At 40.5% G+C, this 26,429-nt stretch overlaps 1 protein-coding gene across 1 annotated transcript in view; it reads left to right on the top strand.

The window, feature by feature from the left end:
- Positions 1–796: 796 nt before the first annotated feature.
- The window catches only part of gpr179 (G protein-coupled receptor 179), a 48,274-nt gene continuing 22,641 nt past the window's right edge, over positions 797–26,429 (top strand). Inside the window, exons 1-3 of the mRNA XM_047364904.1 lie at positions 797–1,259; positions 1,574–2,855; positions 5,013–5,121. Of these exons, the coding sequence (XP_047220860.1) occupies positions 1,960–2,855; positions 5,013–5,121 (1,005 nt within the window). The 5' untranslated portion in view covers positions 797–1,259; positions 1,574–1,959. The remainder of the gene's footprint in view (positions 1,260–1,573; positions 2,856–5,012; positions 5,122–26,429) is intronic.

Raw genomic sequence — 26,429 nt, 5'->3', positions numbered from 1 at the left:
GAAGTATTTATGAATTTGAAGTGATTTGAATTAATTATATAATAAGAAGAATAATGCTTTGATACGTATTGATAAGCGTTCAAACAAAATGTTTTCTGTAAGACACTAGCAAGGTCTTACACTGTTCTTCATATTTCTGAGTTAAAGTAAAATAATAGATTTTGACCCAACCTGTGGATTGATATGGACATTTAAAGGTGCTTGGGGAGAAGCAGTTTTTTACAAGGTTGAAGTTCAAAATCGAGAAAGGGAGCTCTCACAATATCACAATGGGCATCCATATTTCTGAGGCCCTGACCAAACATCAAAGACTCTATACAAAGGGAGAAGTGATTCCACTTCCTGAGAGAACTCAGGATGAATGTAGCTTTTATATTTGCCTAGAACTAGGAAACAATGACACCCTAACCCTTCATACACTGCATCTGTTCTGCTGTAGATTAAAAGCTTCAACAATGAAACACATATAATAGGACTAATAGGGACAGAAATCTAGACAGAAAGTCTTACATCTGTAATACATCCACTTATGAAAGTGATAACCAAAACAACAACAAGCTCTGCTAAGAAAAAAACGTGTGAGACAAAATCTAAGAACAAAGAAACAAAAGAACGGGAAGGAGAAAAACAAGGCTTTCTGTATATTTGTTAATCATAAGGTTTCATTATCCACACTGTCCATCTGAGATCAGTCTTATATTTTACTTCTTAGATACAAACCACAGTTAATTCTTTACTCAGATTCTCAGAAGCTGGTTGCCATGATCACCAAGACAAAAGGGTCCTTCTCTGGCCTCTCTTCTGTAACTCTCTTTTATCCCTCCTCTTTTCTTTACCAAACGTTTCATACACGATATCTTGCACAACTGGACAAACACATTATTTAGAAACGTATGGCCAACATACAGGCAGGGAATCCCCTGGTTCTTTTAAAACTGATAAAAAAATACTAAAATTCAAATGCTAATGTTTTGTTTATACAATTGCATTCATAAAAGTTCTAAACAATCCGCATTTGCCCAGATGTGTGTCTGAGAGTGAGACAGAAAGCGGTAAAAGCCGATCCTCATCTCCATCCACTCTCCTGTAGGAGGGGTTAATCCATCTATCCATCCATTTATCCAGCAGGGTGATTCTTGATGGATGCCCAAATGCAGCACAGCTTAGCCCAACACTCATCTCTGGCCGGCTGAATCATCCTCTCCTCTCTGAAGCTACGCACACAACAGATGGACCACTCTCATCACCTTTCAGCACTGGTAAGCAGCCCCATCAATATGGAGGAGGAGTGAGCGAGAAGAGAGGAGGAGGGACGTATGAGAGTGGGAGAGTTGGGGGGGTTTAACAAGCATTTCAAGTTTTTGTCAGTTGAGCTGGAAGCTCTTCAGAGCATCAGTTGAGCGGGAGACAGAAGAAGAGAGGAGTCAAGAATACTAAAGGAAATCTGCTCTTCGGATGTTGCTTTCAATTTTGCCAAGTCTCTCATCTGACAAGGGAACCACCCTTTATCTGTAAGCCATCTCCATTTTTATTGTTCTCCTTACTGAACAGACAGCATTTCCTTTTTTTTCAGCAACTATGAAACAAAAGAAGCGAAGGCTGGAGATACCAGGTGGACTATGAAGAAATGTGGCTGTTCCTTCCTCTATCTGTCAGCTATTTTTACCGTCACATCTACCGAGCACTGCTGGCTTAAAAACTCGTTGAAGAAGGGATGTGTGAAACCTTGTAGTGGTGTGTGTAGGATTTTACTTCACATACATGAAGATGTTTCCACTGAGTAGTAGCAAGAGTGTTTCAGATTATGCAGCAGGGTCCTCCAAGACACCCATGAAGTGAGCCAAAATCTTCACCCACATGTCATTTTTACTTTCCTAAAAGTATTTCAAAAAGATCACAGGTTCTCAGATAGTTGCTGACATCTTCTTTGTTCCTTTTCTTCTCATAGACTGAGTCAGAATGAATTTCTGGCTTCTTCTTTTACTCACACCCCTCCTAAGATCACAGGTGACTTCAAATTTCCCAACAGTGTTATCCAGGGAGACGGCCAACAGCACAGATTTTTTAACAAACACTACAAGAAGTTCTGAAACATTCCCTACAGAGCTTTTTAAGTTTGGTGAGATACCTTCAGAGAGTCCCACAGAGGCGGAGGATGACTGGTCACCAGCAGAGACCTTTTTATACACTGGAGATCCCTCCACTATAACTATGGCTCGTTGCTCACGGGCCTATAGCACTAAGGGGCAGACCGCATCTCTGCCAAGAAACTTCAATGTTCCTCTCCGACCTGCTCTGGATGCACTGGCTAATACTGCCAACTTTCTCAATATGGTATTCCAGGCCAGTGACCTTCGGGAGAGTACTGTGGATGAAGATATGGAGTGGTACCATGCCCTGGTCCGCTCCATTTTGGAGGCAGACTTGCTTATTCAGCGGGCGCTGCTTACCTTTGATGCTGACCCTACTGCCCCAGTGCCACAGCTGGTTCTTTGTGCAACTCGCAACCCTAGTGGCAAACAGCAAGCCATCCTCCTTCAGGACTTATCCAAGGCCTGGGACAGCCTCCACCCTCCAGCTCCTGCCCCTGATGACAGCTGGTTTAGACGACTGAAATTCCAGGAGTCCAGCCAGCCAACAGCAGCCCTGTCCAAGCGAGTGCTCCTCAATGACCTCACCACCCTAGATACGCCCAAATGGGGACAGGGTGACAGCTATGTGACCAATCGTACTGGGGTAAAATATGCCAGTGCTCCGTTTCTGGACTGTAAGGATGGATATTTTGAACCTGGGTGGGTGCTCACCCTGTCTACCTCCTTCTATGGCCTCAAGCCAGACCTGACACCAGAATTCAGGTCAGTACCTGTTTACTCTCAATATGATGCATGCTAAATCAAATGGATCTGAAAAGCATACACAACCCTAGTGAAATGCAAGGTTTATGTGATGTAAAAAAATGTGACCATGATTTAAAAATTGTTCATTATACGAAATGGCCACACCTGTTACAGTTTTTATTAATACGAATAGTGAATAAATCTATGGCAGTAACTTCATTCATATAGTCACATATACTTGACATTACAGGCGAGCATCAGAATAGGAAGAAATAGGATTTAGGTGAATCTGACCATGGCATGGTTTACAGTTGAATGGTCCAAAACAGAGAAAATGTCAAGTGAGTAGCAGTTGTGTGAATTTATTGGTGTCAGAGGTCAGAGAACAGGTACATTGGTTTAAAATAGTAGAAGGGCAGCAGCAACTCAAATAGCCACTCGTTACAACTGAGGTATGCAAATGCCATTTTTGAATTCAGAACACGTCAAACCTTGAAGCAGATGGGGTACGGCAGAAGAATAGCACAGCTGGTGGAACGTGTCTGCTAAGAACTGGAAACCAAGGCTACAATCAACAAAGGCTCTCCAACATTAGACAGCGTAGAAAAATGTTGCCTAGTTCAACGAGTCCCAATTTCAGCTGCAACATTCCGATGGTAGGGTCAGAGTTTGGTGTAAAAAACAAGAATTCATGTAACAACAGCTCAGGCTAGTAGTGGTGGCATAATGGTGCGCCATGCTCTCTGTGCATTTGGAGTCCATTAACACTAGTTAAACATAGTTTAAACACTACAACCAACCTAAGTATTGTTTCTGAAAATGTCCATGCATTTATGGTCACAGTTTACCCATCTTCTGATGCCTACTTCCAAAAGGATAAAGCAACATGTCACTAAGCTGAAATCATCTCATACTGGTTTCTTAAACATGAGAGTTCATTGTTCTCCAGTGGCCTCCACAGTCACCTGATCTCAATCAAATAGAGCACCTTTGGGATGTGGTGTATGGGGAGATTAGCATCATGGATGTGCAGCTGTCAAATCTGCAGCAACTGTGTGATTCCACCCTGCAGTATGAGTCAAAATCTTTGAGGAATGTTTCTGATACCTTAATGAATCTATGCCACAAGAAATGAAGGCCTTTATGAAGGCAAAAGGAGTCCAGCACTGTACTAACAAGTAGTACCGAACAGTGTGGCTGATGAGCTTATATTCTCCACAATTCAACAGACAAACAAACAAATTGGTTAGGAGGAAATGTAAGTGGATACACAGTATCTTTCTCTCTCTCTCCTTTGGTCCACAAATTTAAAGCTGTGATTAGCACAACATTGGTACTGCTTTGGAGTTGCTTTTCTTCAGCTGGAACTGGGGGTTTGGTCAAGTTGGATGAACTTGTGAACAGTCCCAAATATCAGTTAGGGTTGACCCAAAACCCTCAGGTGTTTACTAGAAAGCTGAAGATGGAGAGGGATTTCAAATATTGTCATCAAAGTGAGTCCAAGTATAAATCCAAGTCAACAAATAAAGGACTTAAAGAGAGGAAAAACTTAAGTGCAAACCAGAGTCCGAAACTAAATCTATCAGAAGATCCTCCTCACAATCTGAGTGAGTTAAAGTGGGAAAATTTTACCAAGTCGAAATGTGAGCTACTGCCTGACTACTACTTACTTGAATCACAAGGCGCTTTCACAAAGTTGTCGTTTCATGGTGTGCATGCTTATGCAACCAGGTTATTGCACCCTTTTTGTTTTACATTGTATCCTGAATTGGATTTTTTTTTTTCAGTTCAATAAAGTAAAACTGAATAGTTCACATTAAAGAAGGGAAACGTTTTGAAATGTTGGTCTATGTTGTCCTCAGGTTTTTGCAAGCCTTTTGCCAGTAAAACAAACTTGATTGTTTGTCTGAAAATAAATTTCAGGACAAGCGAGAAGCAATATTTGTATTTCTCCTTCTTTTCTGGTTCTTTCCTGGAGGCTAAGACTTTGCTGTCTGGAGAAAGGTTTAATAGGCATGGTTGAATCCATACATTTGTATAAAATCAAAATTTTTAAAAAAGGATCCTCTTAAAGACTTACATAATTTTGTGGATTAACAGTAGATGTTTGAAGCTTTTATCTTCAGAAATATGACAAACCCATGCTCATATTGTGGTCCATTTCTCATGTTTTAGAGGAGTTATACGTGTGGACGTAAACATTCAGGACATCGACTTGGATCAGTGTGCAACAGATGACAGCTGGTTTGCTGATACCCACCAGTGCAATCGCACCAGCATGGAGGTAAACAAAGTAAAGGCCAGGTGACTTCATCTCAGCAACACAGACAATCATTTTTGTTTTTCTGTCTTTGATTAATTAAGAATTAGTCCACCCAGTTTGGCCAGTCACTGGGGAGTTGTTTAAAACCTTTACTGGGCAGTATATGCTGTTTCACCAAATTACAATGTTGGTTATGTGGAATTTTTATTTTAACTGAATTTCATGTGAAGTATTTCAAGGTATTTATTGTTAACCTCACTTGTGTTCTGCAAACTCACACAGTGCTTTCTATGATATAGTTGCAGTCTATATACGTCACCTTTAATATTCTCACTCTTGCACAATAAGGATTTCAGGAGCAGTGGAGGGAAAATTTTCAAAGACAACAAAGCACACTGCTATATCAAAATGAAGTTATAGTTAATTACAGTATATTTCTGTTCATAAACCAATCAGTCTCATAATCTATAAAAATTAATCTGAAGCATGAATTCTTTACATTTCTACTGACCAACATCTATCCCATAAAATGAAAAATGTGGCAATTTCAGATTACTTCTCAGGATTTCATATTTAGAATCAACACTAAAACTGACACTTTAACTAATGTTTGGGAAAAAAACGATAAGGGGTATTAATCATGGAATCAAGAATTACATTTAAAATCAATCTGCCTAATATATATCACTGCTAATTAAACTGAAATAAAAGCAAACATGTCATGGTATGGTGTGAAAAGGATCCAAGAGCAGACACTGAATGACAACAGAGTTCTTGAACGAATAAAAAGGAAAACAGCAGATTAACAGGGAAACAAAGAAGCATGGAGGGGAGAGGAAGCAACAGAACTTGGGGAAGTCCAATGGAAGAAACCAGCAATGAGTATGACAACCAGAGAGCTTTTATTCAATTCAATTCAATTCAGTTTTATTTATATAGCGCCAATTCACAACACATGTCGTCTCAAGGCACTTCACAAAAGTCAGGTTCATACATTCCAATTAATCCTAACCATTGAACAGTTCAGTCAGATTCAGTTATTTATTCAAATTGGATAAAAGGTTTTTCTGTCTAAGGAAATCCAGCAGATTGCATCCAGTCAGTGACTTGCAGCATTCCCTCCTCCCGGATGAGCATGTAGAGACAGTGGACAGTCACTGGCATTGACTTTGCAGCAATCCCTCATACTGAGCATGCATGAGGCGACAGTGGAGAGGAAAAACTCCCTTTCAACAGGAAGAAACCTCCAGCAGAACCAGGCTCAGTGTGAGCGGCCATCTGCCACAATCGACTGGGGGTCTGAGAGAACAGAGCAGAGACACAAAGAGAACAAAGAAGCACTGATCCAGAAGTACTTTCTATGGGAAGGAAAAGTAAATGTTAATGGATGTAGCTCCTTTAGTCGTTTCATCTAGAAAGAAAGAACAGATAAACTCTAAGCCAGTTTTCAAGGTTAGAGTCTGAGAGAAACTACATAGAGTTAGTCACAGTAGAAGCTCAATAAGTAGCTATGTCTAGGAGAGAGAAAGGGTTAAACACTGAAAGACAGGGCCATGTGGATCTTCGGTAGAGGGTGAGCATTAAGTTGCTGCCAGCAGAAGCCCGGACGATAACCCTCTCCAGAAAGGTGTCACAGGTAGACACAGAGTCAGGCCAGGTGTAGCTTCTAGGAAGAGAAAAGAGAGAGAACATAAAGTTAAAAGCTGAAATAACAGCAAATAATGCAAAATTGGAGAGTAGTGTGAGAATGTAGCGAAGAGGGTGAAAGTGCTCATTATGTCCTCCAGCAGTCTAAGCCTATAGCAGCATAACTACAGAGATAGCTCAGGATAACCTAAGCCACTCTCTAACTATAAGCTTTATCAAAAAGGAAAGTTTTAAGCCTAGCCTTAAAAGTAGACAGGGTGTCTGCCTCACGGACTAAAACCGGGAGCTGGTTCCACAGGAGAGGAGCTTGATAACTAAATGATCTGCCTCCCTTTCTACTTCTAGAGACTCTAGGAACTACCAGTAAACCTGCAGTCTGAGACCAAAGTGCTCTGTTAGGAATATATGGAACAATCAGATATCTGATGTATGATGGAGCTAGATCATTAAGGGCTTTATATGTGAGGAGGAGAATTTTAAATTCTATTCTGGATTTAACAGGGAGCCAATGAAGGGAAGCCAAAATAGGAGAAATATGATCTCTCTTTTTATAATTTTCATCAGAACTCTTGCTGCAGCATTTTGAATCAGCTGAAGGCTTTTAACCGCATTTTGTGGACATCCTGATAGTAAAGAATTACAATAGTTCAGCCTTGAAGTAACAAATGCATGGACTAGTTTTTCAGTGTCACTCCTGGATAGGATATTTCTAATTTTGGCAAGGTGAAAGAAGGAAATCCTAGAAACCTGTTTAATATGGGATTTTAATGACATGTCCTGGTCAAAAATAACACCAAGGTTTTTTACTTTATTACAGGAGGTCAATTTAATGCCATCCAGGTTAAGTGACTGACTAAGCAGTTTCTTTTTTAAAGATTCCGGTCCAAAGACGACAACTTCTGTCTTGTCTATATTTAGAAGCAAAACATTTAAAGTCATCCAAGTTTTTATATCTTCAAGACATGCTTGTAGAATATCTAACTGGTTGGGCTCATCAGGATTCATGAATAAGTAAAGCTGAGTGTCATCAGTGTAACAGTGAAAATGTATCCCATGCTGCCTGATAATTTTACCTATTGGAAGCATATATATAGTAAAGAGAATTGGCCCAAGTACTGAACCCTGTGGTACTCCACAATTAACCCTGGAGGTTAAAGATGATTTATCATTTACATGAACAAACTGGAATCTGTCAGACAGATAAGATTTAAACCAGCCTAGCGCTGTTCCCCTGATCCCTACAGCATATTCCAGCCGTTCTAAGAGAATATTGTGATTGACTGTATCAAATGCAGCACTGAGATCTAACAGAACCAGTACAGACACAAGTCTATTATCTGAGGCCATAAAAATATCATTAGTGACTTTCAGCAGAGCTGTTTCAGTGCTATGATGAGCTCTGAAGCCTGACTGAAACTCTTCAAACAGGTCATTGCTGTGTAAATGCTCACACATTTGATTAGCAACTATTTTCTCAAGAATTTTAGATAAGAATGGAAGATTGGATATAGGTCTGTAATTTTTCAAGTCATCTTGATCAAGCGAAGGTTTCTTAATTAAAGGTTTAATGACAGCTACCTTAAAAGCCTGTGGTACATATCCATTTACAAAGGATAAATTAATCATATCTAAAATGGGGCTGGTAATCAGAGGGAACACTTTCTTAAATAATTTGGTTGGGATTGGGTTTAACATACAAGTTGAAGGTTTAGATGAAGCTAATATTTCTGATAACTCAGGAAGCTCCACAGGATCAAAGCAGTCCAAACACAAATCAGGTTCTACAGTTACTTCCAATGTTGCCTCATTTGCTGAGGATGAAGTAATCATCTTCGGTAGTATGTCAAAGATTTTATTTTTAATAGAATCTATTTTATTTAAGAAGAATCCCATAAAGTCATGACTGCTAAGAGCTAAGGGAATGGATGGCTCAACAGAGCTATGACTCTGTGTAAGTTTAGCAACTGTACTAGTTTTATAAAGAGGAAGGCATGGCAAACAGGTGTGAGCAATCAGGTGATGATGAGAAACAGCTGAGGCAGGAGGAGAGCAGAGGAGCTGAGGGGAGGAAGACTAATTAACAAGAGTGGAGCAAAACACAAGGAAATAACTTGAAACCAAAGCACATGGAAACAGTTAATAAAGGTAAGAACGCAAATCCATACCCTAATACCCAAGGAGCATAACAAAACATCTTTTAAATAAAAGCAACTGGTTATTAATTTACACACTAATTGAAAGGGGAATTTCAAAGGAATAAATGTTTAAAATGTTTTTATCTACGCTAATAATTGTCTGACCAAGATTTGGAACCACCACTAATCTGTCAGATTTAAGCATCAGAACCAATTTTTGAAACGTTGATAAGTCTTTTTTGATCCAGTTGGACAAAGTCTTCTTGATTAATTCTGTGGTTCCTTCTACAGTTGCAATATATTGAATAGCAATCGTCATTGCAGTTGTAGTGTGTGCAATATTGCAGTGGCTAAGGACTGATGGATGCAATATTTTGTTGGTCATTATTTTACAAGTGCCATGCATTAACACTCTGCCAATAATGTAATTGTCCAGTTGAGGCGACTCTTACTAACCTTGGAGCTTAAAGCTTATATATCTTTTCAGTGGCTGAGATGCTAAAGCTCATAGAGAGCAGTGTGAACACTGTGTTGATGGAAAAGGAAGAAGAGAGTGTGAAAACTTTTGACTTATCCCATTCGAAATCGTCGTCACAATATTCAGCAACAGTATTGCAGTTTCATGTTTCCTGATATCATTCATCCCTAGTTTATTATTAGTCTCAATGCAAGTTTCTCCATCAATGCCAGTGATTCTAAGATAATGAAATTTATTTTCATTGTACAACTTTCACATTACACAATGAAATTATATCAAGCATCTCCCTTTTCCCAGACAGTAAAATGTAAAGTTTTAAAATGTTAATATGTGCAATATATACACAGGTGCAAGTGCAAAAACAGAGCTCACCAGTAATGTACAGTATTGACATGTTCTAATCAGCATTTAGGAGTCCTATAGCCTATAGGTAAAGGTATTTTTATGTGGTTTTTCTTTCTACTTTTTAAACTCCTAAACCTCCTACCACAGCACAGAAGGTTAGAGAGTCTTTGACCAGGGTGTGAGAGGTCAGTCAGAATTTTCCTAGGTCTGGAGAGAAAGCAAGATCTTTCAATGCCCTCCAATGAGGAAAGGGGGCAGCCGATGATTTTTTTGGGGGGAGACATCACAAGGAACTAGTCAACAAAAAAGGAGAGGCATTGGGATAGCAATGTCATAATGTGGGGTTTGTGGTGGACCAGAGGCAGACAAGTACGGAGGAAGCAGAGTGGGATCAAACTTGTCCTTTATTTACAGAGTCCACTCACATATAGGGGAAGAGCAGGGGTACAGATTTCCAGAGCACAGGAATCCTCCAAAACAGAACCAAACAAGATTTGGAGCAGGGCGAGTATCCAAAGGACACGACAAAAAGACATGACGACACCACATGGAACAAAAGGACAAGACAGACCTAAATAGGGACGAAGGTGAACATGAAACAATAGGGCAGGTGATCAGGAAAACAGGGAACAGGTGAGACGTGGAGACAGGGAGGCAGAGGGAGCAGGTGAAGCAGACAGAGACAAATGAGGACATGGAGGAGCTTGACGAAGAAACAAACTGTACAACACACCCAGGGAACCAAAACACAGGGAGAACAACAGATCTAAAAATACAACACAGTCAATAGAACAGAACCTAGGAAATAAAACACCAGAAACAGGAACTCAAAGACTAATCATACTAGAACATAAAAACATCTGATTAAATGTAAACAAATACAGAACCAAAAACACACTGTGACAAGCATATTAGAAAGACACCATAAAAATAGATTTATTTTAAAAATGTGTTTAGACATATATAGGCAGTTTCAAAGATGTAAAATGCTTTTTCCTTTTCTATAGTAGCAAAACAAGAACTTAGGGACAACCAGACTTTTTGGTGCATAACAGCAAGCAAGGAAGGCCACATACTCCTCCTACTTTCAGACTATTGGATGCCACCTGAATGGAATAAGGCATTATTTTTGTCAGGAGGTTCTTGGTGTGGGACCCAAATGCAGACAGGAAGGCAAACAACACAGAAGTATGAGGAGAAAACCTAACCAAAGGAAATGTCTTACAAAAATAGCAGAGCTAAAAATTAACCAATAACAGAATACAAGCATAAATAAGAAACTAAACTAAACGGGATAAACTAATAAAGCACCACCTGAGGAATATAAACAATAATGATCATTGGCAAGACCTGAAGAGTAATAAAGAGATGCTGAAAACAAAAGAAAAACAAAACCAAGTATCTATAAATAATGACAATTTTGACTAGATTTGAAGACCGGAAATGTACATTTTGGTGGGATCTGGAGAAAAGCAGCTCCTCTAAGTGAAAGGTCATGTCTGAGGTGTTCATGTACACTACACAGCAGAACAAGGGATCAATCCCTGAGTCCTGACCAGACCACTGGGTTAAAGTCACCAAGCAGCACTTAAGATCCTCTACATGCTAACTCAGAATGCCAGAATATCATTCTTTTATTAAATATATAAATAAGTCATTGAAGACCAATGAATTTAAATGCAGCAAGGCTTGAACTATAAGTTTATGGACATTGTCGTGTTGCATAACCAAAGGATGTTTAAGCTTAAGATCACAAACTGATGGACTTTCATTCTCCTTCAGACTTTTCTGGTGAAGAACTGGATTCTTTGTTTTTAGAACTCTTCCATGGATCTTATTTTTGCTCAGTGTCTTTCTTTTTTTGATTTGCTTGAGAAGTTTTGGTTTGGAGGAGCCTTTCTTCTGTTGGGGTAATTTTACTAGAGTTGTTCGATGTTTTTTTTATTCAAGGAAAATGGCTCTGAATTTTCCTTTCCAGACCGATAGATGTTTTGGTTGTTGTTGTTTTTCATCCATCCATCCATTGTCTTCCGCTAATCCGGGGTCGGTCGCAGGGGCAGCAGCCTAAGCAGAGAGACCCAGGGTTCCTTCTCCCCAGCCACTTGGGCCAGCTTGTCCGGGGGAACCCCAAGGCATTCCCAGGCCAGCTGAAAAACATAGTCGCTCCAGCGTGTCCTGGGTCTTCATCTGGGCCTCCTCCCAGTGGGACGTTCCCGAAACACCTCACCAGGGAGGCGTCCAGGAGGCATCCTAACCAGATGCCAGAGCCACCTCAACTGGCTCCTCTCAACGCGGAGAAGCAGCGGCTCTACTCTAAGTCCCTCCCGGATAACCAAGCTTCTCACCCTATCTCTAAGTGAGAGCCCAGACACCCTGCGGAGGAAACTCATTTCAGCCGCTTGTATCTGTGATATCGTTCTTTCGGTCATGACCCAAAGCTCATGACCATAGATGAGTGTAGGAACGTAGATCGACCGGTAAATCGAGAGCTTCGCTTTTTGACTCAGCTGTCTCTTCACCACAACCGACCGGTACAGCACCCGCATCACTGCTGACACAGCAGCAATCCATCTATCGATCTCCTGCTCCATTTTCCCCTCATTCGTGAACAAGACCCCAAGATACTTGAACTCCTCCACTTGAGGCAGGACTTCCCCCCCAACCCGGAGAAGGCAATCTACCCTTTTCCGGCTCAAAACCATGGCCTCAGACTTGGAGACACTGATTTTCATCCTGGCCGCTTCAGACTCGGCTGCAAATTGCTCCAGTGAGAGCTGTAGATCACAAGCTGATGAAGCCAATAGGACCACATCATCCGCAAAAAGCAGAGACGCAACCCTAAGGCCACCAAAATGGATTCCCTCAACACCTTGGCTGCGCCTAGAAATTCTGTCCATAAAAGTTATGAACAGAATCGGTGACAAAGGGCAACCTTGGTGGAGTCCAACCCTCATCGGAAACGACTCCGACTTACTGCAATGTGGACCAAGCGCTGACACCGGTCATACAGGGACCTAACAGCCCGTATCATAAGGCCTGGACGAAAACCACACTGCTCTTCCAAATCTGAGGTTCGATAATCCGACGGACCCTCCTCTCCAGAACCCAGAATATACCTTACCAGGGAGGCTTAAGAGTGTGATTCCCCTATAGTTGGAACACACTCTATGGTCCCCCTTTTTGAATAGGGGGACCACCACCCCGGTCTGCCAATCCAGTGGAACTGCCCCCGATGTCCACGCGATGCTGCAGTGTCGCGTTAGCCAACACAACCCTACAACATCCACAGCCTGTTTTTCATCTATTCATGAATTTATTTAGCCTTGGGCATGATGTATTGCTTCTTGACACTGTTTAGCCTACTTCATGTTGCCAGACAGTTTTCATATACGTAGGTCTACAGGTCTGGCAGTAATCAGGCCCAGGAGTGGCAACATTAAAGGAACTTAACTTTAAAAACTATATTAATCCTAATTAATTCATTATTTAGCAAGAAGGGCGATTACTCTTTTCCTTTGGGCCAGTCTGGTTTAAATTGTCAGGATGTGCGGTTTTTGGAGAAGGACTCAATGGCAGACAGGGACGTGGGAGCAACAAGATGAGTTGAAGGACTTTAAAGATAAAAAAAAAAGGCAAAAACATGACACGAGAACAGGACATGGACCATGGGAGGAAGCCGGAGTACCCGGTGAGAACCCACGCATGCGCGGGGAGAACATGCAAACTCCATGCAGAAAGACCCCTGGTTGAACCCAGGACCTTCTTGCTGCAAGGCAACAGTGCTACCAACTGCACCACCGTGCAGCCCCTGTGCTTAAAGTGTCACAACTAAAAAATAACATAACAAGGAAATGATCAAAATTCAAACACAAAAGAAAATTAAAACCCAAACCCCTCTGACATAAATAGTCTTTATCCCTTCATAAATTAAATTATGCTTCAAAAAGAGCACTTTACATTTACTCAGGTTATCTCTAATATTAAAATATGTTTAATGATCTGAAACCTTTTGCTCCTATACTTGAACAAGTATGTGGAAGTGTGGTAAAAGAGCAATTACAGAAGAAATCTTTAAGCGGATGAATGCTTTTTCACTGTACTGTAAAAAACTCAAGCATCAATGCATAAGATACTGGCCCCTCAAGATGGAAACAGTTACTACGAAGTGTCCAACTTGAATGTGAGCTACAATGATAAGGATTTTTTGGACATTTCCTTTTGAAGGAAAGGAAGTCAGGAGAAATGTTTTCCAAGAGGCAGTATCTTGGAGACATGACAGAGTGGGACCCTGTAGTTCAAACCCAGAATGGTCTGCCATTGACAATTAGGTGAAAGATATGAACAAAGCAGCCAGAAGAGATGGACCCGACTGAGCAGAAACCTGACTGGCTTTTTTTGAACATTCTTTTATTGGTGTGTTATTTTCTTGTGTGATATTGGCAATGTGGTAGATGTGCAGTTTGAAATGAGCGTGCATAATTTTCATGAATTTTGAGCATTATGAGGTTTGTTTCTTTTTTTAGAGCAATAACAACTTCATCTCTTCTGGAAATGCCTTACATAATGTTTCAAAGTATGTTTAGTGGAATATATAACCGTTCTTCCAGAGGTGCATTTGTGAGGTCAGACACTTTGATGTAGGATGAAAAGGCCTGGCTCACAGTCTCCGTTCTAATACTAAAATTGTTCAATCAGGTTGAGCTCAGGAGTCTGTATGGATTAATCAAGTTCTTTCACTCCACACTCACTTTTTAGTCGCTTTGTGCCATCGCCTAAACTTAACACGTGATACACTGCAGTCAGGCAAGTGGTGTTCTCCTGGCCACGGCCAAACACAGACTCATGGATTGCCAGACAGAGAGGGATGATTCGGCTCTCCGGAGACCACATCCCCCCTCTCTAGAGTCCAGTGACAGCGTACTTTACTCCACTGCATCCCACCTTTTGCATTGCACTTGGTGATGCTAGGCTTTGATGCAGCTGCTCTGCCATGGGAACCCACTTCAGAAAGTTTTACACACTACAGGTCCTTCTCAAAATATTAGCATATTGTGATAAAGTTCATTATTTTCCATAATGTCATGATGAAAATTTAACATTCATATATTTTAGATTCATTGCACACTAACTGAAATATTTCAGGTCTTTTATTGTCTTAATACGGATGATTTTGGCATACAGCTCATGAAAACCCAAAATTCCTATCTCACAAAATTAGCATATTTCATCCGACCAATAAAAGAAAAGTGTTTTTAATACAAAAAACGTCAACCTTCAAATAATCATGTACAGTTATGCACTCAATACCTGGTCGGGATTCCTTTTGCAGAAATGACTGCTTCAATGCGGCGTGGCATGGAGGCAATCAGCCTGTGGCACTGCTGAGGTCTTATGGAGGCCCAGGTGCTTCGATAGCGGCCTTTAGCTCATCCAGAGTGTTGGGTCTTGAGTCTCTCAACGTTCTCTTCACAATATCCCACAGATTCTCTATGGGGTTCAGGTCAGGAGAGTTGGCAGGCCAATTGAGCACAGTGATACCATGGTCAGTAAACCATTTACCAGTGGTTTTGGCACTGTGAGCAGGTGCCAGGTCGTGCTGAAAAATGAAATCTTCATCTCCATAAAGCTTTTCAGCAGATGGAAGTATGAAGTGCTCCAAAATCTCCTGATAGCTAGCTGCAATGACCCTGCCCTTGATAAAACACAGTGGACCAACACCAGCAGCTGACACGGCACCCCAGACCATCACTGACTGTGGGTACTTGACACTGGACTTCTGGCATTTTGGCATTTTCTTCTCCCCAGTCTTCCTCCAGACTCTGGCACCTCAATTTCCGAATGAAATGCAGAATTTGCTTTCCTCTGAAAAAAGTACTTTAGACCACTGAGCAACAGTCCAGTGCTGCTTCTCTGTAGCCCAGGTCAGGCGCTTCTGCCGCTGTTTCTGGTTCAAAAGTGGCTTGACCTGGGGAATGCGGCACCTGTAGCCCATTTCCTGTACATGCCTGTGCACGGTGGCTCTGGATGTTTCTACTCCAGACTCAGTCCACTGCTTCCGCAGGTCCCCCAAGGTCTGGAATCGGCCCTTCTCCACAATCTTCCTCAGGGTCCGGTCACCTCTTCTCATTGTGCAGCGTTTTCTGCCACACTTTTTCCTTCCCACAGACTTCCCACTGAGGTGCCTTGATACAGCACTCTGGGAACAGCCTATTCGTTCAGAAATGTCTTTCTGTGTCTTACCCTCTTGCTTGAGGGTGTCAATAGTGGCCTTCTGGACAGCAGTCAGGTCGGCAGTCTTACCCATGATTGGGGTTTTGAGTGATGAACCAGGCTGGGAGTTTTAAAGGCCTCAGGAATCTTTTGCAGGTGTTTAGAGTTAACTCGTTGATTCAGATGATTAGGTTCATAGCTCGTTTAGAGACCCTTTTAATGATATGCTAATTTTGTGAGATAGGAATTTTGGGTTTTCATGAGCTGTATGCCAAAATCATCCGTATTAAGACAATAAAAGACCTGAAATATTTCAGTTAGTGTGCAATGAATCTAAAATATATGAATGTTAAATTTTCATCATGACATTATGGAAAATAATGAACTTTATCACAATATGCTAATATTTTGAGAAGGACCTGTATGTGCCTCAGCATCCTCTGATCCCACTATGTGATTTTATGTGGACTACCACTTTGTGACTGAGTTGCTGTCATTTCAACTTTTGTATTATACCTCTAACATTTGACTGTGAAATATTTGGTGGTAAGAAAAATTCCTGACTGCACTTTTTGCAAAGGTTGTGTCCCGATGATGGCATTCACTGAGCTTCTGAGAGGGATCATCTATTATGTTGGACTATATAGTGCATTTATGTTAGTACTTTTGGTTTAAATTTTAGTTTCTGTTTTCTTGCACCAAATAAGATAAAGGCCTTTAAGTTCCTGGCATCAACCATCCAAAGGAACAGGCAGTCCACCAAAGAGGTAAAGAACACAAATGACCACAATGGACAGAATTTGAAATTAGTTTATTAGGGGGACAGCACAGGTTAAGAGGTATGATGGCAAAGTCAGAGAAGAAAGGCTAAGGTGGTTTTGGATACATGCAGAGGAAGGATAATAGGTGTGATGAACAAAGGAACAGGATATTGATAAGAAGGGTTGGTGTGGCCGTAGAGGATGGTGGTGTGAGACAGAGGCAGACCATCAGGTGTGAAGCCCCCTCAAACTAGCAACTGAAAGAACACTTTTTTGTGCGCTAGGTTTCTAAAGCTTATCAAGTAGTTTTGGCTCTGAAAAATCTGCTGCCCAACAGATACGTATCTCATATTTGCAAATTAGGAAAAAATAGTGTCCTGAAACCAATTGCTGTGTTTACTGGCTGTTTATCTTGACTCCTAATGATGAACTCATAATTTTGTAGGAAAGGATACTCTGTTTATTTTGGAGACACCAGGGGCCTTGGGAAGGCGGCAGTATTTCTTTCACTGGGAACCACTTGAAGAGACAGAGAGGGGTGGGTAGAAAATAAAGTTTCCTCTGTTAACAGTAAAACTGAACTGTCGACCCTGCTTCTGACAGTTAATTCTGAATGTTTTAACACCGAAGGTCAATGATTAAGTTTTATCTTCTCTCTATTCCTCATACTTATTTAAAAAAATGCTTTCATCAGGCTGTTAGCCCAAGCTATCCAGTATCAGCTGTAAGGGTGACATCTATTTAAAGGTGGATGGAGCAGGATGATCTGATGGATTATAGCCATTATCTAGCACACTGACATACTTTCTCTTTATGCGTCATCTTCATAGAAGTCTAGGCCCAAAACTCCTCTGACACCTCATGGCACCATTGTCCCATCCTGATTCTGTCTTTAAGAATTCGAACTTATTAATTAGATGGCATATGGACTAGATGATCAGTTTCTTCTCTTCTGGATATCCTACCCCTTTCACGTTATGTCATGGTTTAGCTCTTAATGTCTTGTTCCATCCTGTATCTCACTGCATGTTTAGGCTCATCCAGCCTAAAGTCATTAATTGTATTAGCCTGCCAGTTGTTCCTTTCCTCTTTTGCCACGTGCTTGCTCAAGATTAGAGCAAAATCAATGGCTCGATGTATTCAGCAAGGTTTCCAAAGATAGATAACCTTTTATCAATTGATATTGCATGATCAACTGAATCTGACTGAATGCTGTTGTAATTACACGTATGCTATAAGTCAGACTTATTCATCTTGGAAAGTGCCTTGAAATATACATTTGTGGTTATTTAAAGCTTTGTGAATATATCTGGTTTGAATTGATTGTTATAGTATAATTTTTATCCAGAAGTGCATCCATCAGAAGAAGAATATGTTTGTCACGTACAATCAGGAGAGGATATCTAAAGCACTCCACACCAAAGCAATATTAGAATGACGGATAATCATTAGGCCATTGTGGCAACTGTGGCTCAGTAGGTAGCGTAGTTGTCTTGCAATCTGAAAGTTGTGGGTTTGATTCCAGCTTCCTCCTGCCACATGTCGATGTGCCCCTGGGCAAGGCACTTAACCTGAAGTTGCCTAGCAATCTGCATATCAGTGTATGAATGTGTGAGCGTTTGTGAGAGTGACTGGGTGATTGTGGCTCTAGTGTAAAGTGATTTGAGTGGACTGGAAAGGCGCTACATAAATTTGGCACATTTACCATGGAAGATCCGAATGCTGGCTTTTAATAAGCGGCTATAAAGAGGCCTTTTGCTGCTGTCTTTGTGTTATCTATTCTACCTATTCACATGAATATGGACTTTCTCTCTAGGGTCTTGAAGGAGTATTTTTGCGTCCTTCAGTAATGTGATGTGCACCACACTGCTCTTCATGGGGCTAGAAAGTTCCCAAGCTGTTTAAATCATGTATTAACCTTCCACAGTGGTTCATAACTGTATTGGCAATGTATCCGGTTCAGTCATGGAGGAGCTTTGTTGCAGCAATGGTAGCTTTTCTGTGAGGTCCTTGAGGTCCAGCACATTTTCAGGCGTGGTTTCACACACTGGGTTAACCATGGAATAAGTCTCCCTGGTGAAGAGAAGTACACACAAGGGAGATCATCTGTTTAGATATAAAATGTATTTGTAATGCTGTCAAAGAGAAGCCATGGCACTGTATTTAGTGTTGAGGAGCTGGGGTAGGGGTAAAAAGGGTTATGTAGGATGGGACCCTCCGTGTGCAGCTCTCTGAGCAGAAATGCTGCTGATAAACTGTTAAAAATACTATTGACGTTTCCCCTTCCACTGCCCCTACCATGACTGGTGGTGTTTGAGAACACCACCTGGTGTTGAAGGTGTAGCTGAACCGCCGTGTTTATAGGGAAATTTCATAGAATGTGGAGAAACATTTTAGCATTGTGGTAGCATATCCAGAAGAGAAACCTGAAAGACCTTTTTTTGATTCTTAATTTATATCATCTTGCTTGCATTTACCTTAAAAAGAGGCTTTCCAAATTTTGACGCGATCCTGCATGTTTTAAACAATCTTAGGTGACTTCAGAGGTCATAGGGCATTTTTAATCCAGCGTGATGATAGCCTTTCTTGATTATTTGTCCTGTCTCTGTTGTTGTTTTTTTTTTTTTTTTATTCTGCTTAAGAGAAATGAAAAAAAACCAAATTAATGGCATTTGATTATTTTTGCTTTTGAACCAGACCAATATCGAACTGTTGTCCCAAAACTGGTATGCACCCAACCCTGAACCCCTTTTGAGTACATAAACACATCACTTTCTCTGTCTTCAAATTCAGAAGTTTACATCCATGTCCTAAATCTTAGTAGCAATGTACTGTATGAATTGGGTCAAATGTTTGGGTATCTCTCACAATAGTTTGCTGGAATTTTGGCCATTCCTCCTGCTGGAACAGAGTTAGGTTTGTAGGCCTCCTTGCTCACACACACCTTTTTCAGCTCTGCAAATTTTCTGTGGGACTGAGATGACGGTTTTGTAATGGCTACTTCAATTCATCTACTTTGTTGTCCTTAAGCCACAATGTAATGATAATTGTGGCCAAACACTTCAGTTTTTGTTTCATCAGACCAAAGGATATGTCTTCCAAAGTTAAGGCCTGGTCCCTGTGCACATTATAACACATGTAATCTGGCTTTTTATGTTTGTCTTGGAGTAATTGGTTCATCCTTGCTGAGGGGCCCTTCAGCCTGTGATGGTACAGGACTTGTTTTACTGTGCATAGTGGCACTCTCTTACATGTTCATCTCTGGAACACAAAACTCGTAACCTTCCTGAACAGTATGATGGCTGGACATTGCCCTACTGTTTAACTTTACATATAATAGTTTGAACCAATGAACGTGACACATTTAGGCATCTGCAAACTGTACCCTAGAATGAACCAGATCTGTGTAGATCCACAATTCTTTTCCTAATATCTTGTCTGATTTCTTTTGATTCTTCTATCATGTCACACATGGAAGCAGGATGTTTGAGGTGTTGCCTTAAAATACAATAAAATACATTTATAGGTGTTTAACGTTTTAACTCAAATGTCATGGCTTAACCTGCCAAAAGCTTATAAAGCCATGACATAATCATATGGGCTATACCAAGTTGTTTAAAGGCTTAGTGATGTTAGTTCATCTAAACCTCTGACTTTGAAGAAAGCAAAAAAATGTATCTCTTATTAAAGTGAAATTTAGCTAATATAACCAATTTTAGTGATCTTACCTGACCTACAAAAGGAGAAGACTAGTCTGGTTTAATGTCAGGCAATGATGGAGAAATATTTATGTCTTTTTTATACCATGTGGACACATCTTCTCATTCAAAGAGTTTTCTTTATTTTCATGACTATGAATATTGTAGCTTCACACTGAAGGCATCAAAACTATGAATTAACACATGTGGAATTATATACTGAACAAAAAAGTGTGAAACAACTGAAAATATGTCTTATATTCTAGGTTCTTCAAAGTAGCCACCTTTTGCTTTGATTACTGCTCCGCACACGGTTGAAGCTTATAAAGTGGCCAATCAATATTAACAATAAAAGACAAAAACGTCTGTCAAAGAATTTATTAGAAGTTTGTCTCCCTTGAACTTTTAATTCTTTAGAGACTCACCCTGTTCTTTTTTTTTTAAGAGAGTATATGTTTGAAATCATCATAAACAGCAACAATATTTAAGCTTGAACGTATTAGCAACATGAAAATAGTTTGTTGTAGGAGTTGGCTGTCTGTATGTTATAGCTTTACTAATTTAAAAAAATAACGTCACATCACTGTCCTGCATAGAATTTAAATTGAACATTTATATACAGTACAGACCAAATGTTTGGACACACCTTCTCATTCAAAGTTTTCTTTATTTTCATGACTATGAATATTGTAGCTTCAAACTGAAGCCATCAAAACTATGAATTAACACATGTGGAATTATATACTGAACAAAAAAGTGTGAAACAACTGAAATTATGTCTTATATTCTAGGTTCTTCAAAGTAGCCACCTTTTGCTTTGATTACTGCTCCACACACTCTTGGCATTCTGTTGATGAGCTTCAAGAGGTAGTCACCTGAAATGGTTTTTACTTCACAGGTGTGCCCTGTCAGGTTTAATAAGTGGGATTTCAAGCCTTATAAATGGGGTTGGGACCATCAGTTGTGTTGTAGAGGAGGTGGATACAGTACACAGCTGATAGTCCTACTGAATAGACTGTTAGAATTTGTATTATGGCAAGAAAAAAGCAGCTAAGTAAAGAAAAACGAGTGGCCATCATTACTTTAAGAAATGAAGGTCAGTCAGTCCGAACAATTGGGAAAACTTTGAAAGTGTCCCCAAGTGCAGTCGCAAAAACCATCAAGCTCTACAAAGAAACTGGCTCACATGAGGACTGCCCCAGGAAAGGAAGACCAAGAGTCACCTCTGCTGTGGACGATAAGTTCATCCGAGTCACCAGCCTCAGAAATCGCAGGTTAACAGCAGCTCAGATTAGAGAACAGGTCAATGCCACACAGAGTTCTAGCAGCAGACACATCTCTTGAACAACTGTTAAGAGGAGACTGTGTGAATCAGGCCTTCATGGTAAAATAGTTGCTAGGAAACCACTGCTGAGGACAGGCAACAAGCAGAAGAGACTTGTTTGGGCTAAAGAACACAAGGAATGGACATTAGACCAGTGGAAATCTGTGCTTTGGTCTGATGAGTCCAAGTTTGAGATCTTTGGTTCCAACAACCGTATCTTTGTGCGGCGCAGAAGAGGTGAACGGATGGACTCTACATGCCTGGTTCCCACCGTGAAGCATGGAGGAGGAGGTGTGATAGTGTGGCGGTGCTTTGCTGGTGACACTGTTGGGGATTTATTCAAAATTGAAGGCATACTGAACCAGCATGGCTACCACAGCATCTTGCAGCGGCATGCTATTCCATCCGGTTTGCGTTTAGTTGGACCATCATTTATTTTTCAACAGGACAATGACTCCAAACACACCTCCAGGCTGTGTAAGGGCTATTTGACCAAGAAGGAGAGTGATGGGGTGCTGCGCCAGAAGACCTGGCCTCCACAGTCACCGGACCTGAACCCAATCGAGAAGGTTTGGGGTGAGCTGGACCGCAGAATGAAGGCAAAAGGGCCAACAAGGGCCAAACATCTCTGGGAACCCCTTCAAGACTGTTGGAAAACCATTTCAGGTGACTACCTCTTGAAGCTCATCAACAGAATACCAAGAGTGTGCGGAGCAGTAATCAAAGAAAAAGGTGGCTACTTTGAAGAACCTAGAATATAAGACATATTTTCAGTTGTTTCACACGTTTTTGTTCAGTATATAATTCCACATGTGTTAATTCATAGTTTTGATGGCTTCAGTGTGAAGCTACAATATTCATAGTCATGAAAATAAAGAAAACTCTTTGAATGAGAAGGTGTGTCCAAACTTTTGGTCTGTACTGTATATCGGGTTTTAACTGTATATACAGCATAATTAAGCCAAAGGCTGTGTGGGTCAAAGCTTATGCTTCTACTACAAACACTCTTGTAAACAATAAAGTGACTTTTGAGCAAACATGAAGTTGCAAAGCTTTGGTCATTTCTACTTAAATATGCCAGAAGAATAGATTTGAGTTCAGATATGGGCATGATGAATTAAAAGACTGCTGTGTATAATCCATGCTACATTAATGTTGAACTAGTGCCATTAGGTCTTTGAACATTCAATAAAGAGGTTGTGAGATTGAATATTTGTGCAGTCAGTGTGTGTGTGTTTGTCTGAGTTGGAGAACAGGATTTCTCTGAAAATAGATAATACTTTCAGTGGAGGCATTATGTGTCCATTTAGCTTTTAGCTTCGATTAACACGCACAGCATCTAAGCAAGTGTGTGTGTGTGTGTGTGTGTGTGTGTGTGTGTGTGTGTGTGTGTGTGTGTGTATGTATTAGTGTCTGTGTCCTGACTGGCTAAATTGACGCTAGCATAAGAGAGAAGTAGAATGAGACTGAGTGACATGACCCTGGGTTTAACCTTCATTCAGTGAGCAGCTGCTAGCTTCACTGTGGAGAATAAATTTGCTGCAGGCACTCCCATCATTTTTTACTTTGCTTTTGTTTAGATTTTTTTTTCTGATTATTCATAAGTGATGTAAGTGATCATTTTTTACTTTACATCTTTTGCGTTATTTTGAAATAAACCCTCTTCAAAAAGCCCTCAGTTTCTGTCACTTCTGTGCTGCTTTATGTGTTTGTGTTTTGGTTTTTTTACAAGCACTTAGGAGATTATTCGAATGCGTTGAAGGTTCTCAGGCTAATTATTATATTTCTAAAGTTTTGATGTGGTTGCATTTCCACGAGCTTTATTGTGTTCTGTTGATGCTGAGCCATTAGTTTTCAGTTTCAATTCAATTCAGTTTAATTATATAGCACCAATTCACAACAAAGGTTGTCTCAAGGCACTTCACAAAAGTCAGGTTCATACATTCGAATTAATCCTAATCATTGAACAGTGCAGTCAGATTCAGTTATTTATTCAAATTGGTTAAAAGGTTTTTCTATCTAACGAAACCCAGCAGATTTCATCCAGTCAGTGACTTGCAGCATTCACTCCTCCTGGATGAGCATGTAGAGACAGTGGACAGTCACTGGCGTTGACTTTGCAGCAATCCCTCATACTGAGCATGCATGTAGCGACAGTGGAGAGGAAAAACTCCCTTTTAACAGGAAGAAACCTCCAGCAGAACCAGGCTCAGTGTGAGCGGCCATCTGCCACGACCGACTGGGGGTTTGAGAGAACAGAGCAGAGACACAAAGAGAACAAAGAAGCACTGATTCAGGAGTCCTTTCTATGGGAAGGAAATGTAAATGTTAATGGGTGTAGCTCCCTTAGTGGCTTCATTTAGAAAGAAAAAACAGAAACTCTGAGCGAGTTTTCAAGGTTAGAGTCTGAAAGAAACTACATACAGTTAGTCACAGTAGAAGCTCAATCAGTAGCTATGTCTAGGAGAGAGAAAGGGTTAAACACTGAAAGACAGGGCCATGTGGACGATGCCCCTCTCCAGAAAGGTGACACAGGTAGACACAGAGTCAGGCCAGGTGTATCTTCTAGGAAGAGAAAAGGGAGAGAACATAAAGTTAGAAGCTGAAATAACAGCAAATAATGCAAAATTGGAGAGTAGTGTGAGAATGTAGCGAAGAGGGTGAAAGTGGTCATTATGTCCTCCAGGAGCCTAAGCCTATAGCAGCATAACTACAGAGATAGCTGTTAGTGGCAACATGCTTTCTGTAGATGTATGGCGATATTATCACTTTTTTCTAAAGTTGATGCTAATTTATTTCATTGTTCATAAGAAACTCCTTGATTAGTTCTACCTTACATTTCCCTGAGCTTCAGATAGGGGGTTAGTAGTTAGTTAGATATAAACACTGCCTCTCAACTAGTGTTGCAGATATACACCTAGCTTATAAGACATACATGATATTGTAAAGGTTTCACAAATAAAACACAGAATGTGTTTTAAAGAATCTATAGTTAGAGTAGAATTATTCTACTGGTGTGACTGGTCCATATATTACAATTTTCCTCCCCATCTAATATTGATGCCACATAAGCACTGAAATGCTCCTTTGTGTTTGCATAAAATTTTTATGAGTCTCATACTTTGTTTTAAGAACCTCTGTTCAGTGTAGGATTTAAATTTCATGTTTGACCAATTTACGCATTTCAAATAGTAGAGATGCTCAAATCATAAGACAAATACTAAAAACAGTGAAATAATGACACTGGCTCTCTAGTGGGACTTCTGCTCCTGCTAGTAGGACAAATGGAGCTGGCAGTAGTTGCTAGATGTTTGCTCCCCTCTCCCCTGCTTTGTGCCTTACCCCCTGTCGTAACTTATTCAGTAATAACAATAAATATATAAAAGAATCCAAATCAGCTGATGACTAGGTTCAAACATTGTGATGCTCAGTGACAAATAATTTAATCGTGCTAAGTCATTATCATGATTTACACATTTCTGAATCCAGTCTAAATTCTACCATCGGTTAATTTCTCTCCATTGATTACATTTGTTTTTTTAATTATTTGGTTTTTGTAACAACCAGTCACAGCTCTTAGAAGACAGCCTCACACCTATCCATGGGGTCAACCACACATCCTCATTAAGATAGGAATTTCTGTCTTGTACTCGCTCAGTCGCTCTCAGCAGCAAACTGAATCACTCTTAAGCTAAGAGTCCTTGACAGCAATTTTTAGGCGCAGATAGGAGCTCTCTGAGAGGACTCTGAGGGGACTCTGAGGATCTTTGTTAATACGGGCCCTGGCCCTTAAGGCATACTGTGAGCAGCATGGACTCAGTGCACACTATCCACGGACGTTTGAAGATTCATAGTCGAGCATACCAATTTCCTACATTTCTGGTGACAAATTCCTACATTTCCCAAACTTTCTGCCATGGCGTCATCAGACAGGGAGGCAGAGCTAATTTGACGTGTAGCTTTGGAAAAACAAAAAGAAATGAAGGTGGTGTTAAAGGCCCTTAAACCACACTATAGAGGAAGAAGGGGGATTCACCTGTCAGTGCGGCACAGAGAGTGGCTGCTCGGAGCAGCGTGTCACATATTAAACAGTTCAATGTGGAGACTTTTTCCACCCAGCATTTTATGGTGACACCGCGTCAGCGGTCGTAAAAATTCAGCTTTGTGCGGACATGTCTGGTGGACGTCCGCTTCGAGCAACATTGAATCTAGCATCATTTACTCTGCCAGAGCACGCGTAGATGTCCGCAGAGTCAAGTACGCCCGACTATTTTTGCCTTTTAATGTTGTTTTTGTTGTACGTGAGAGACTGAGAAAAGTAACACCAAACAGTTCGATAAAATGTTTTTTCATTTTAGTGAAACAAAGCCTTTTGGTGATGACATTTTCCAAATTGTTTTAACAGCTCTTATTAGCGATTAGCATTGCAAAGTCTAACAGCAGCCTCATTGTGTACTTTGGAAATTGGAATTTGAAATTGGAATTATTGTCAGGATCTGACAATGACTGAAAAAACTATGGCAAGATATATTCACAAGGAGGCACAAGGAACAGGTGAAGGTAATTAACTTATGGAGCAGCTGTGGGAGAGCATAGACAAAAACACTGATGAAGATTAACTAAAATGGTACAAAAACCATAGAAACCTTACAAAGAAATGTTTGGGTGTTTTCTTTGTAAGGTTTCTGTGGTTTCTGTCAAGAGGATACAATGATCATTGGAATATAGAAC

This window comes from Girardinichthys multiradiatus, chromosome 5 (genome assembly GCF_021462225.1).
Source record: "Girardinichthys multiradiatus isolate DD_20200921_A chromosome 5, DD_fGirMul_XY1, whole genome shotgun sequence".
Classification (NCBI taxonomy): Eukaryota; Metazoa; Chordata; class Actinopteri; order Cyprinodontiformes; family Goodeidae; genus Girardinichthys; species Girardinichthys multiradiatus.
The sequence above is the reverse complement of the archived record's forward strand: the minus strand, read 5'-3'. Positions and strand labels throughout refer to the sequence as shown.